This window comes from Mustelus asterias, chromosome 3 (assembly GCF_964213995.1).
Source record: "Mustelus asterias chromosome 3, sMusAst1.hap1.1, whole genome shotgun sequence".
Classification (NCBI taxonomy): Eukaryota; Metazoa; Chordata; class Chondrichthyes; order Carcharhiniformes; family Triakidae; genus Mustelus; species Mustelus asterias.
In genome coordinates, this window is record NC_135803.1 from 125983911 (window position 1) to 125998723 (window position 14813).

General features: G+C 41.7%; 1 protein-coding gene across 1 annotated transcript in view; it reads left to right on the top strand.

Moving 5' to 3' along the window:
- The window catches only part of cfap20dc (CFAP20 domain containing), a 284000-nt gene that overhangs the window by 20478 nt on the left and 248709 nt on the right, over nucleotides 1-14813 (top strand). The window contains exon 3 of the mRNA XM_078210156.1: nucleotides 4271-4364. Coding sequence (XP_078066282.1) covers nucleotides 4271-4364 — 94 coding nt within the window. The remainder of the gene's footprint in view (nucleotides 1-4270; nucleotides 4365-14813) is intronic.

Genomic DNA, 14813 nt, shown 5'->3' on the forward strand with positions numbered 1-14813 from the left:
CTGCAAAAAGAATGCCATTGAAGCTTTCTGTCTTGCACTCATCAGGACAGATGTAAATACCAAATTTCAAATAGAATAATTAATTCTGCATGAGATGTTGCTGATTAGTTGGCAAGTTGGCTTTGGTTGCGATGTTGCCATGGCAAATGCACCAGGGAGCTATTTTCGCTCATGCTTTTGTTTATTCAATAATATGTTCAATGCCTGGGCAAATTCTTTTGCTGCAGAAAACAGGTCACTGCATTTGAGTCTATGTAACTTCCAGCAAGCTGCGTTGTGAATTTGACTGATCTTAAATTGGTGGTTAGTGTAATTCTTAGCACATTAGGGATTGTTCAACGAATGCTACTTAATCACTGAATTACATCTAATGTTTGACATTATATTCGCAGTTTTGTTAGCATGGGTTGATTGATTTGCAGTTAATACTCTGCTTCTTGCAAACATCCAAATGGATGTGCTGTTTGATATGATCCACCAGTTATTGGGATGTACAAACTATGTACCCGGCATTGCTCCAGCACTGAAATTCAGAAAACACATTGCTAATTTGTGTGGTGGGCAGGACATTGAAAGACGTACTCTTTGGATGGACCATATTCAGAACATAATGTCATATGCTAAATGTGATTGGGCATCAATATTGAACAATCTTATACTTTTCCAATTCAATCAAATCAAGTCCAATTCAGAGTCTCAACAAGTTGAGACATTTCCGATCCAAGCTGACAAGACACTATTGAGTACAAGATGAAAAGCTTTGACAGCATGTCTTTTTTTTCAGCAATACACAAATCCTACACTCCTGTCTTGGGCCTGATCTACATGAGCCAAGCTGATTGGAGTAGGTGCAGACTCGCCTCCTCCAAGGCTTGATCTCATTTGCATCTTAGCCAAAAGGCCGAGATGCCACTTTTAAAAATTACTTCAAATGAAGCTTAAATGTAACCCAATGACCTCAACCAAGTGCAGCCTGTCCATATTACACTTGATCTTAGCCAAAAGGCTGAGAACACCTAACAACTAATTTAAGATTATCAGTCAGGCTTGTAATGTAGCTTATTAAAAGTCTGCAAGAAGCTGCGTATATTTATTCAGGGTGTCCACTGCAGGCAAAAGGAGTATGTGCAGACATTGTATCATTTTGTTGAATAAACAAAAACATGAGGTCTCCCTGGTGCAATCACCATGGCGCTACAACGTTTTGACCAATCAGAGCCAACTTGCCAACCAACCAGCATTTTTCTTGTGCTGTATCTTTTATTACTCCCTTTGAAATTTAGCATTCTTGCCTCTATTGAGTACAAGGTGAAAAGCTTTGCAGCATGTCTTTTTTTTTCCAGCAATACACAAATCCTATAATTTATGCATTACGTGGCAGAAACCCAATGTGTCATCAGTGTCACTTGTTTTCACGACTAATCAAATGATGCTTCCACTACCTTGAAATCTAGGATTTTTTAAGTGTTTTGGGTATCAAGTTATTCAACTTTGCCCAATGTTTTTGTCAAAATCTGTAAATATATTGCTTTGATTTTTATACATTCCTTTATTTAAATATTACATTTTAACCTTTTTTTTAAAGCCCAGGATAGTCAGCAATATTTTGGGCTACAGATAGTCTGGACTTAGGTACGCGAGGCTTAACAGGAATAGGAAGGTCTGTAGAAGTTATATGGTTGCTGGACTTTGGCAGCACACTGATTTTAGAGTATAGCACACTGATAGATGATGTATTTGATGCCTGGCAGCAGTGGATGTGAAATAGGGAGGTTCCAAGGTTTAGGTTGGCATTATTGGTGTGTTGGAGTTCTTGGGGTGAGGACCATTTGAGGAGTTTATGTACCAAAGGTGTAGAGGTGACAGAACTGGCATTCAGGTGGTGGGGTATTGGGGGAGAAAGGTAACAGTCCTGAGGTCCAGAACATTGAGGAAGTTCTGTGGTCTGACAGAACTGAGGTGAGATGTCTGCATCTTACAGGGGAACTTCAATAGATACATTCAGTGTGGAAAGTTGGAAGGGTGTCTCAGTCTGAGAGCAGTAGGGAGAGTTGACATTGTCTGTCACTGCTCTTATGGTGTCAATGTGATAGAATTGAGGAAATGAAGTCAAGATGTGCTGCAGAAGAAAGCCTCAAAGCATGGGAGTAGTAGGCGCAGGTAATGGAGTTTGAGAGCACTGCAAGGAGGTTCTGGAGTCTGAGTAATGTTCCAGGATTTGAGAATGTTTTATAAGAATTGAGGTCTGGCTGCCTTGACCATATGATATAGGGGCAGAATTAGGCATTCAGCCCATCAAGTCTGCTCCGCCATTCAATCGTAGCTGATATGATTCTCATCCCCATTCTCCTGCCTTCTCCCTGTAACCCCTGATCCCCTTATTGAAAGTGTAGACAGAGTCGATGGATAGGAGGTTGGTTTGCATGATGGCCTGGGCTACATTCACAACCCTTCCTAGTTTCTCATGGTCTTGGTCAGAGCAGGAGCCATACCAAGCTGTGATACAGCCAGAAAGGATGCTTTCTGTGGTGCATATATAAAAATTGGTGAGAGTCGTAGTGAATATGCTGAATTTCCTTAGCCTCCTGAGAAAATAGAGGCATTGGTGGGCTTTCTTATCGATAGCATCGGTGTGGAGGGGTCAGGAATAGATTGGTGATATGAATACCAAGAAATTTGAAGCTCTCGACCATTTCCACTTCATCACCATTGATATAAATAGGGGCATGTCCTCCACTATGTTTCCTGAAGTTGATGGCTGTCTCCTTCATTTTACTGACATTGAGGGAGAGATTATTGTCATCACACCATTTTACTAGATTCTCTATCTCTTTCCTGTACTCCGTCTTGTCAAATTTGAGATCCAATCTACGATGGCGACATCATCAGCAAACCTGAAAATGGAGTTAGAACAGAATTTGGCCAAACAATCATAAGTGTTTAAGGAGTTTTGCAAGGGGCTGAGGACTGTGGGATGGGATAATGATAATGATATTAAGCTGAGTTGTAACAATAAATAGGAGTCTGACATTAGTGTCCTTGTTAAGCAGGTGTTCCAGGGTTGAGTGTAGGGCCAGGAAAATGCCATCTGCTGCCGACCTGTTACACCAGTAGGCAAACTGCAGTGAATCCAGGCAGTCTGGGAAACGATGCGTGCCATGACTAACTTTTGTTGGGTAGAGGCCGAGTAAATTGAAAATGAATGAGTTTAGGAGAATGTGGTCCGACCCATTCACTGATCTATTCCCAGCTATCGGGTCTGTTCCTGGGTAAGTAGCCGAGATACCTGAAAGTACGGATTTACAACACTGCACAAAGCAAATCTATATACAAGGAGCATTTCATTCCAAACTGTGTAATTTTTAAAGGTTTCTCACCTTATAAGTGTCACTTTTATCATGACATTTTCACCTGGCGGAAGTTACAAATTTCTTTCAAATATAGTTGGAATGATTTGATTAGTCACTTTCTGTCCAGTGCTAGTTTAAAATTGGTAGTGAACAAAATCTTGTACGAGTGATTTGATTGCTTGCTATCCTGTTGCTTATTCATTCCTCATTGTTACTTACTGACTAAATCAGGCAGCTTTTGATTTATTCATATCTAGTTAAGCAGACATTTGGTTCATGATTGACTAAATAAATCCTCATTTCAGTCAGTGTGAATTATTAATCCTAAAGAGATGATGCCTTCAGAAAATTTGAAGCAACAGGATGTGCTGAGTGCACAATTTTTAAACATATGATAGTGATTTAAGGTTTGTTTTGATGGAATCAGAAGTGCCTTGAATCTTGTGAAGTTACAGTGCAAAAGTCTTCCAAATACTAAAATATGCTTGAGGATATGCAAGGATATAGGAGTGTAATTGATGATTTACATTAGTGGATGACAAGCTAGTGAGAATTACAAGACTTATAAGCTGTAGATTTAACTCCTTTTCCATCCCTTCCCTTTTAGTATTGATGTTTAACAGATATGTAAAGTTGTGTTAGAGAAAACTTACTAAGTGGTATAATCATTTTTTTCAAATTGGGGCTAGGGGACAGATGGAATCCATTTTCTTGTGTAGCCATATGTTTCTGAGAACTTTGAAATAATTCTGCTTATCATGTCATTGAATTTACAGATGGCAGCAGTGTATTGAGCCTGGCTTATGATCTATTAACTTGGTGTTGCTTTATCCTCTTCCAGCAATATGTTTAAGTAAAAGTTCAATGAACTTTCTTTAATGTTATTTTGTTTGCATCTCAAGTTCTATTTATTGTTTCAGGTTTTCGATAAAGAAGTGAAGAGCTACGTTTATATACTGGAAGGTAGCAGTCAGAGAAACAAGATGCAATTGCCGAAGGACAGCAAACAGACACGTAAGTAATGGAGCAACTTGTTATTGCTTAACCATGAGGTGTATAGAATAACAATCAAGTTGCAAGTTTGGAAGTATTGGATAAAGCCTACACCTTCTATACTTTTATCTTTGACCATCTGTTATGGTGTATAATATGTGTAAGGTACTTTCTGTTCAAGAAAAGCAATCTGCAGTGCTGAGCAGGCTACATGGGAGGAAGGACCTTGGTAATGGAGACCAAAGGGCTTATGACTTTGTTCGCAAAGGAGGACTATTAGCATTTAATATGTGAAAAATGATATAAATATTTACATGTCTGGACATGAACATGCTGCTTGCAGAGGTACATTTTAATAAGCAGATGCAATATCTATATTTTATAAACGGTTATAAATTATTAATTTGCCATCCTTTTTTGTCTGCATCATTTTCCCAAAATGAAATGTCACCTTTTTTTTTAACTAGTCACCTTGACCTCATAAGTCAGAATAATACTCACCAAGCTCTAAATCAGCTGCTTGGGGTCATGTGAGAGCAAACCCCAAGACAAATCTTGCAGATTTTTGGATTTCCCATGAAAGAGTGCCTTGAGTTGCTAAGGACCTCCACATGCTGAAACAGTTGTGATCTGATTTTGGAATAATTGGAAATATTGAACTTGTGCTTGTTGGAATGAGATTTGTATTCAATCTCCTCAACTTAGAGAACTTGGTAGCTAGATGCAGTGCTTTATAATAGTGGACTGGAAAAGAACAGCTGGCAGTAATTAGTTGAAATATCTCATGCATTTAACTGAAGACGATATTAACTTTAATTAAAGGAAAGTGTCAGCAGTAGCCTTATACACTCTTAATGGTCGGTATATCTGTGATCCCAAATTCCTCTTTTTCTCTATCCCATTTAGACACTTGCTTTCCAAGGATTTTATTATCTATTTTAAGTTAATCTGATTACTACATGTCCGTTCTGCCAATTTATTAATGACTTCCTATGTTTTGTTGGTGTCCTCCCCTGTATTAGCCACACCCACAAATTTGGTGGCATTCACATCAAAGATGCCTAGAGACATTATCAGACCAAGCTAGAGTCCCAGATTAGCCACACGAACAACCACCAATTATGGCAAGATCTACATGACGTAACAGGCTACAATAGAATCGCTGGCAATAATGCATTCTTTGCCCGTTTTGAGCAAGAGGACATCATCCGCCCCAGATGCCTTGGTCGAACCGGTATCCAAAGTCACCATCGCAGGCGTTGGATCAGCCTCTTGAAAGTTAACCCTCGGAAAGTCCAAAGATGTGCGGGTTAGGTTGATTGGCCATGCTAAAAATTGCCCTTAGTGTCCTGAGATGCGTAGGTTAGAGGGATTAGTGGGTAAATATGTAGGGATAGGGGTAGGGCCTGGGTGGGATTGTGGTCGGTGCAGACCTGATGGGCCGAACGGCCTCTTTCTGTACTGTAGGGTTTCTATGATTCTATGAAAGCGATTGGCCTGGATGGGGCACTCAGATTCTGTGTGGGTCAGCTGACAGGAGTATTCACAGACATCTCTAACCTCTCCTTATTCCGATCTGAGGTCTCTGCTTGCTTCAGGAAGACAACCATCACCCCTGTACCAAAGAAAAGCGAGGCAGCATGCCTTAATGACTACCACGCGATTACTTTGAGGTCCATCATTATGAAATGCTTTGAAAGGTTAGTCATGGCATGCATCAACTCCAGTTTCCCAGACTGCCTAGATTCACTACAGTTTGCCTATTGCCACAACAGGTCCACAGCAGATAGCATTTTCCTGGCCCTACACTCAACCCTGGAACACCTGCTTAACAAGGACTGATGTCAGACTCCTATTTATTGTTACAGCTCAGCTTTCAACACCATTATCCCACTCCACAAGGCTGTGCACTCAGCCCCTTACTATACTCCTTATACATTTTTGATTTGATTTATTAATGTCACATGTATTAACATAGTGAAAAGTATTATTTCTTGCACGCTATTCAGACAAAACATAACGTTCCTAGAGAAGGAAAGGAGAGAGTGCAGAATGTAGTGTTACAGTCATGGCTAGGTGTAGAGAAAGATCAACTTAATGCAAGGTAAGTCCATTCAAAAGTCTGACAGCAGCAGGGAAGAAGCTGTTCTTGAGTCGGTTGGTACGTGACTTCAGACTTTTGTATCTTTTTCCTGACAGAAGAAGGTGGAAGAGAGAATGTCTGGGGTGCGTGGGGTCTTTAATTATACTGGCTGCTTTGCCAAGGCAGCGGGAAGTGTAGTCGGAGTTGATGGATAGGAGGCTGGTTTGCATGACGGATTGGACTACATTCACGATCTTTTGTAGTTCCTTGTGGTCTTAAGCAGAGCAGGAGCCATACAAAGCTATGATACAACCGGAAAGAATGTTTTCTATGGTGCATCTGTAAAGGTTGGAGAGAGTCGTAGCTGACATGCCAAATTTCTTTAGTCTTCTGAGAAAGTAGAGGCGTTGGTGGGCTTTCTTAACTGCAGTGTCAGCATGGGGATGGGGGGGCCAGGACAGGTTGTTAGTGATGTGGACATCTAAAAACTTGAAACTTTCGACTCTTTCTACTTCATCCCCGTTGATGTAGACAGGGGGCATGTTCTCCTTTGTGCTTTCTGAAGTCGATGACAATCTCCTTCGTTTTGTTGACACTGAGGGAGAGATTATTGTTGCTGCACCAGTTCACCAGATTCTCTCTCATTCCTGTACTCTGTCTCATCATTGTTTGAGATCCAACCCACTACGGTTATGTCATCAGCAAACTTGAAAATCTAAATTGGAGGGGAATTTGGCGCCACAGCCATAGGTGTATAAGGAGTATAGTAGGGGGCTGAGAACACAGCCTTGTGGGGCACCAGTGTTGAGGATGATCATGGAGGAGGTGCTGTTGCCTATCCTTACTGATTGTGGTCTGTGAGTTAGGAAGTTCAGGATCCAGTCGCAGAGGGAGGAGCCGAGGCCCAGGCCAGGAGTTTGGAGATGAGTTTCGTGGGAATAATTGTGTTGAAGGCTGAGCTATAGTCAATAAGTAGGAGTTTGACATAGGTGTCCTTGTTATCAAGGTGTTCCAGGGTTGAGTGCCAGGCCTGGGAGATGGCGTTTGCTGTGGACCTGTTGCAGCGGTAGGCAAACTGTATTGGATCCAGGTAGTCTGGGAGACTGGAATTGATTCATGCCATGACTGGCCTTTCGAAGCACTTCATAATGATAGATGTCAGAGCCACCGGCCAATAGTCATTAAGGCACGCGGCTTGGTTTTTCTTGGGTACCGGGATGATGGTCGTCGTCTTGAAGCAGATAGGGACCTCAGATTGTTGTAAAGAGAGGTTGAAGATATCTGTGTATATCCCTGCCAGCTAATCTGCGCAGGATCTGAGTGCTCGTCCTAGAAGCCTGGGCCTACATTCAGAAGACTCCTAGAGCCCAGGAAAAAGTTTATGACTGTGTGCCTAAATTCTCCTCCAACTCCATTTTCATGTTTGCTGATGACACCACCGTAATGGGTTGGATCTCAAAAAATGACGAGCCAGAGTACAGGAAAACGATGGAGAATTGGCTGAAATGGTGTGACGACAATAATCTCTCCCATAATGTCAGTAAAACAAAGAAGACAGTCATCAACTTCAGGAAACATAGTGGAGGCATTGATGCCCCTGTCCATATCAATGGTGATGAAGTGGAAATCATAGAATCATAGAAATCATAGAAACCCTACAATACAGAAAGAGGCCATTCGGCCCATCGAGTCTGCACCGACCACAATTCCACCCGGGCCCTACCCCCATATCCCTACAGATTTACCCGCTAATCCCTCTAACCTACACATCTCAGGACACTAAGGGTAATTTTTAGCATGGCCAATCAACCTAACCCGCACATCTTTGGACTCTGGGAGGAAACTGGAGCACCCGGATGAAACCCACGCAGACATGAGGAGAATGTGCAAACTCCACACAGACAGTGACCCAAGCCAGGAATCGAACCCAGGTCCCTGGAGCTGTGAAGCAGCAGTGCTAACCACTATGCTACCGTGCCGCCCAATGGTCCAGAGCTTCACGTTTCTGGGTGTTCAGATCACCAATAATCTGTCCTGGTCCCTCCATGCTGACACTATAGATAAGAAAGCCCACCAATGCCTGTACTTTCTCAGCAGGCTAAGGAAATTCAGCATATCCACTACGACACTCCAACATTTACAGATGCACCAGAGAAAGCATCCTTTCCAAAAGTATCACAACTTGGTACGGCTCCTGCTCCGACCAAGACATGAGAAACTACAAAGGGTTGTGAATGTACCCCAAGTCATCACGCAAACCAACCTTCCATCCATTGACTCTGGTTACACTCCCCGCTGCCTCGGAAAAGGAGCCAGCTTAATAAAGGACCTCACGCACCCCAGACATACACTCAGCTTCTTCCATCGGGAAAATGATCCAAAAGTCTGAGAACACGTACCAACTGACTCAAGAACAGTTTCTTCCCTGCTGCCATCAGACTTTTGAATGGACCTATTGTATATTACCCTATCTGTAACTGCGATACTATATTCTGCATCCCCCTCCTTTCCTTCTCCTTATGTACTCTGTACAGACAACATACTGTTCATAGTGTGCAAGAAACAGTACTTTTCACTGCAACCAATATAAGTGACAATAAGTCAAATTACAAATTCTGAAATTTTAATTCCAGTTTGAGTTCAAACCTTTCATATAAAATGGTGAAAATACACTGGCCCCAGCACTGATCCTTGCGGAACAAACTTATCTCCCATTTTGGGTAACTACTTTTTAATTTTGCAGCTAGCTTGTACAACAATCTGCTATGAGCCCTCCATGACTCCACATATCCTGATCTTTGGTATGAGTTTCCTATGTGGTACCTTATCAATGGCCTTTGGAAATCCGAATGTATTATGTCTACGGCATTTCCTCTTTCAATTACTGCTATTTTCCAAGAAATTCATTCAGGTTGGCCAAGCATGACCCTCTCTTTAGGAATCTATGCTGACTGATCATTATATTTTCAGTTTCTAGACTTATTACAACTTATCGCAACTCAAATGCAGCCTGAATGAAGGTATGAACCTGGAAATGTCCAATTCTTGCTGCAATAACAGCTCTGTTCGTTTTGAAATCTTCATTCACAGATCAGTAAGTGGAGCATGATCAGTGAGGGAAACTTCATCCTGGATGAGACGCAGAGCAGGTGGGAATTTGGTTCAAAGTGGGAATTTGGTGCACATGGGGCAGGAGCTGCTCCTTTTTGCTTTCTAACTTTCTCAGCCTTCAGAAAATGATAGTACCCTGCTGCCGGAGGAGAGGATAGTTATTTTGTAAGTATTTAAGCTGCTGTGAGGCAACAGTGGGAAAAGAAGACCACCATGATGTCACAGAAAACTAGTAAGTTGATTGGCTGGTAAGTGCTCAGTGCAAGGGACAGTGTGTGAAAAACCAGCGTCTGAAATAAGTGAAAGTTGGGACCAATTTAGTAAAGTAATGAAAGTAATCCCAAGTAGGCTAAAGCTAATGTAAAAGAAGTCAGAGATGGTAGGGCAGCTCAGTCAAGTGTAATGCATGTCCTGTAATATGTACCAAGTCATGGATGCGACCGGTGCCCTAGATAACCATATGTCTAGGAAGCGCTGCCAGCTGCAGAAACTTGAGCTCTGGATTTCAGATCTGGAGCGGTGGCTGGAGTCACTGTGGCATATCCGTGAAGCTGAGTGCTACGTGAATAGCATGGTGGTTTCACCACAGCTTAAGGGTCTGGATGCAGAGAGGAAATAGGTGACCACGAGGCAGTCTGAGAGCTAAGCAGGTAGTGCAGGAGCTCCCTGGTGTCCTGCTCAGGAATTGATTTTCCATTTTGGAAGCTGGTGAAGATGCTGATTCCTCAGAACAGCACAGTAAGAGAGCCAGGTTTGCAGCACCTTACTGGAGGGCAGGAAGAAGCAGGGATGAGCAATAATGGTAGGGGATTCGCTAGTTAGGGGAACAGACAGGCGTTTCTGTGGCTTCCCTGGTACCATGGTCAAGGATGCCTTGAATGACTGCAGGACCTTCTGGGGGAGGATGAACAGCCAGAGGTCGTACCAATGACTTCAGTAGGAAGGAGGATGGGGTCCTGCACTCAGAATTTAGGAAGCTAGGTAGATAATTAGTAAGCAGGACCTCAAATGTAGTAACCTCTGGATTACTCCCAATGCCACATGCAAGTGAGTACAGAAATAGGAGCATAAAGACAAGAGTGGCCCTTGGATGAGAGGGCTTATTTGGGCAAGGGCCAATTACATCCAAATTAGGCAAGATCTGGGGAATGTGGAGTGGGAGTGGCTGTTTGAGGGCAAATCCACATCTGGCATGTGGGAGGCTTTTAAAGGCCAGTTGATTGAAGTGCAGGACAGGCATGTCTCCACAAACATTAAGGATAGAAATGGCAGGATTCAGGAACCATGGATGACGGGGGAAATTGTAAGCTTAGTCAAAAGGAAGCATACGATAGATTTAGGCATCTAAAACTGACAAAGCCCTTGAGTATAGTGAACGTAGGAAGGAACTTGAATGTGGAATTCGGAGGGCTAAAAGGGGCCATGAAATGTATTTAGCAAGCAGGGTCAAGGAGAATCCCAAGAATTTTTATGCATATATTAGGAGCAAAGAAAGAGTAGTTCCACTCTAGGACAATGGAGGGAAGTTATGCATGTAACCACAGGAAGTGGGTGAGTTCCTTAATGAGTACTTTGTATCAGTATTGACAAAGGAGAAGAACATGATGGATGTTGAGATCGGGGATAGGTGTGTGCATGATTTAGAGAATGTCAAAATATCGAAGGAGGAAGTGTTAAGTATCCTAAATTGCTTTAAGGTAGACCAGAGCCCAGGGCTGGATGGGATCTATCCCAGGTTACTGTGGGAGGCAAAGGAAGAAATAGCTGGGGCCTTAACAGATATCTTCACATCCTCTTTGACCACAGACAATGTTGCAGAGGACTAGAGAGTAGTCAATGTTGTTCCCTTGTTTAAAGGAAAGGAAGCAGGGCTAATCCAGGAAATTATAGGCTGATGAGTCAGTGGTGGGGAAGCTTTTGGAGAATATACTGAAGGGACAGGATGAATGCACATTTGGAAGAAAATGGACTAGTTGGTGACAGGCAGCATGGTTTTGTACGGGGAAGGTCATGTCTCACCAACTTGAGTTTTCTGAAGAGGTGGCAAAGATAATTGAGTGAAGGGCTGTGGATATAGTTTATGTGGACTTTAGTAAGGCGTTTGACAAGGTTCCACATGGTCGATTGGGATACAATTGAGAACCATGAGGAATGCAGAAGGTTCCAAGAGGAAGTGTGAAAGCACATGAGAGAAGCAAAGAGGGATTATGAGGAGAGATTGGCAGCCAGCAGAATAGGGAATGGGCATGTAATAGGCATATCAACGGTAAAAATGTAAAAGTCGGAGTTTGACTGATTTGGGACCAAAAAGGGAATTTACACCTGGAGTCTGTAGGCATGGCTGAAATATTAAATGAATGCTTTGCATCTGCCTTTGCCAAGGAGGTAGATGCTCCCCGGACCATTGAGGCAGAGAGAAAAATGTCCCTAGAAGAGCTCAAAATTGAGGAGGAGGAAGCGTCGAATGGACTGTCGGTACTTAAAGTTGACAAGGTACCAGAACCAGATGAGATGCATCCAAGGATATTGAAGAAAGTAAGAATGGAAATTGCAGGGGTGCTGGCCATTATCTTCCAGTCTTTTCTGGACTCAGAGTGATGCCGAAGGACTGGAGAATTGCAAATGTTATGCCCTTGTTCAGAAAAGGAATTACAGGCCAGTCAATTTAACATTAGTGGTAGGCAAGCTTCTAGAAAGTTATTTGAGACGGAATTGGTAGTTACATAGAAAAATGTGTGTTGATTAGGAAGAGCCAGTATGGATTTCTAAAAGGGAAATTGTGTTTAACTAACTTGCTGGGGCTTTTTGAGGAGTACACTGAAAGGTCAATAAGGGTAAAGCTGTAGATGTGGTATACTTGGACTTTCAGAAGGCATTTAATACAGCGCCACACAGCAGACGTGAGAAAAGTTATAGTTCATGGAATAAAAGGCACAGTAGCAATGTGAATACAAGATTGGTTGAATAATTGAAAGTAGAGGGGAACAGTCAGTAAATTTCAAGCTGGAGATAGGTTTGTAGTGGCGTTCCCCAGGAGTTGGTATTGGGACCCTTGCTTTTCCATATATATTACTTATCTAGATCTTGGTGAGCAAGGAACATTTCAAAGTTTGCAAATGACACCCAACTTTTTAAGTCTTGTGAAGAGGACAGTGTAGAACTTCAAAAGGACATTAACAAGTTGGTGGAGTGGTCCAACAGGTGGCAGATGAGGAAAAAATATATAAAATAAGGGGTACAATTCTTAAGGAGGGTGCAAGTGCAGAGGGACCTGGGTGTATATGTGTTTAAGTCATTTAAGATGGTAGAACAGTTGGAGGGAGCAGTTGATAAAGCAGAGAGTATTCTGGGCTTAATTAACAGGGGCATAGCGTCCAAGAGCAAGGTTGTTATGCTGAACTTGTACAAGACATTAGTTAGACCTCCCCTGGAGTATTGTACATAGTTCCTATAGCCACACTATAGGAAGAATCTGAATGTATTGTAGGGGATGCAGAAGAGGTTCACAAAAATGGATCCAGGGACGAGAAACTTAAGTTATGAAGGTTGATTGGAGAGGTTTGGACTGTTCTCCCTGAAGGGACTAAGGCTACGAGAATTTTAGATGGAGATGTTCAAACCATGAAGGGGCTGGACAGAGTAAATGGAGCAAAACTGTTCCCATTTGTAAAAGATCAAGAGTGAGAAATCACAGAATTAAAGTGATTTGTACAAGAAGCAAATGTGATGTGGGAGAACTTTTTCACACAACGGATGGTTTGGGTCTGGGATGCACTGTCTGGAAGTGTGGTGGAGGCAGGTTGAATTGAGGCGTTTGAGCGCATTAGATTATTTGAATAGCAACAATGTGTAGAGGTATGGGGAAAAGACAGGGGAATAGCACTAAGATATGATGCTTGTTTGGAAAGCTGGTGCAGATATGATGGGCCAAATGGCCGCCTCCTGCGCTGCAATAATTCTGCAATTCGTAATTCTGAGATTATGATATAGTTCAGAGATACTGGTACTGCACCACGATTTAGAATAAAGTAATTGCCTTACCCAGTGCTGCCCTCACATGGCTGGAACCTATCTAATTGAGCCCCATTCATCGTTCATGGTTTCACTGTTTGAGGTTTGACGGGAATGCAATCCCTGCGAACAGTGAGACTTTACTGTACCTCTGAGTAAGGATTCCATTATCTTTGAAGCAAAATTATGTTAATTTGTCTACAATTTCTTGGACATGTTCTATCTCCTTGTATTTATCATATTGGCTATCTGCCAATTCTCTAGCAATATTTGTAAGATTCTCACATTTACTTTGGAATAAGTATTAACTATAATTTCAAAAGTAACATGGTGTTTAAATAGGATACGATAATCATTTTTGTACAGGAAATGGTGTTGAACTGTCAAATTTTTGAGACGTGTGCAGATGTTTCTGATTTTGAGTGAACAAAATATGGAAAGGATCTTTTATTGAGAATATGAATACAAGCTATTCAACTTGATGCCAGTTGCAAATTTTCATGTTGATGTCTTGTTCAGTGGTGGGTGGTGAATGTTCCTAATTGGGTATTCCCATTGCCACTTTAATATCTGAAGAATTTTTAAACTTATCACGGTGTGCAATCTCATCGGTTTAATAGGTCAGTATTGTACAAGATGTACTACTTCAGGTTTGCTTATATTGTCTTGTATGTTTAACTAGCTTATTACATGTAGAATTTTGTATATTATACCTTTCCTTAAAGCTAATTACACTACAAAATGTGTATTTTATTTTATAGTTGCTATTCTAAAAATTACAGAATGCACAAGCAGTTGACAAACACAGTTGCAAGGCTGACAACATGGGTAGGGCATTTGCTTTTTTTGTAATTTTGGCAAAATTTCGTATGATCCCTAAATTTTGTACCTTTTCTCAATGTTTTAGAATCAGCCATGGGTAGTACAGTGATGATATTGGTCTAGTAATCCAGAGGTCTGGATGAGTGATCTGGAGCCTGAATTCAAATTTCTTCATGGCGGCATATTTTATTTACTCAATATCAGAAACATTTGCACACTTCTCAAAAATTTGACAGTTCAACATTTCCTGTACAAAAATAAACATTATCCTATTTAATCGCCGTGCTACTGAACTCAGTTAATTAAATAAATCTGAAATTAAAAATCTATTATCAGCAATACTGACCGTGAAACTCCGATTAGCAAAAACCTCTCTGGCTCACAGATGTCCAGGTGGAAAAACAAATCTGTCTTTATCCGATCTACTGATATTTGACTCCAGA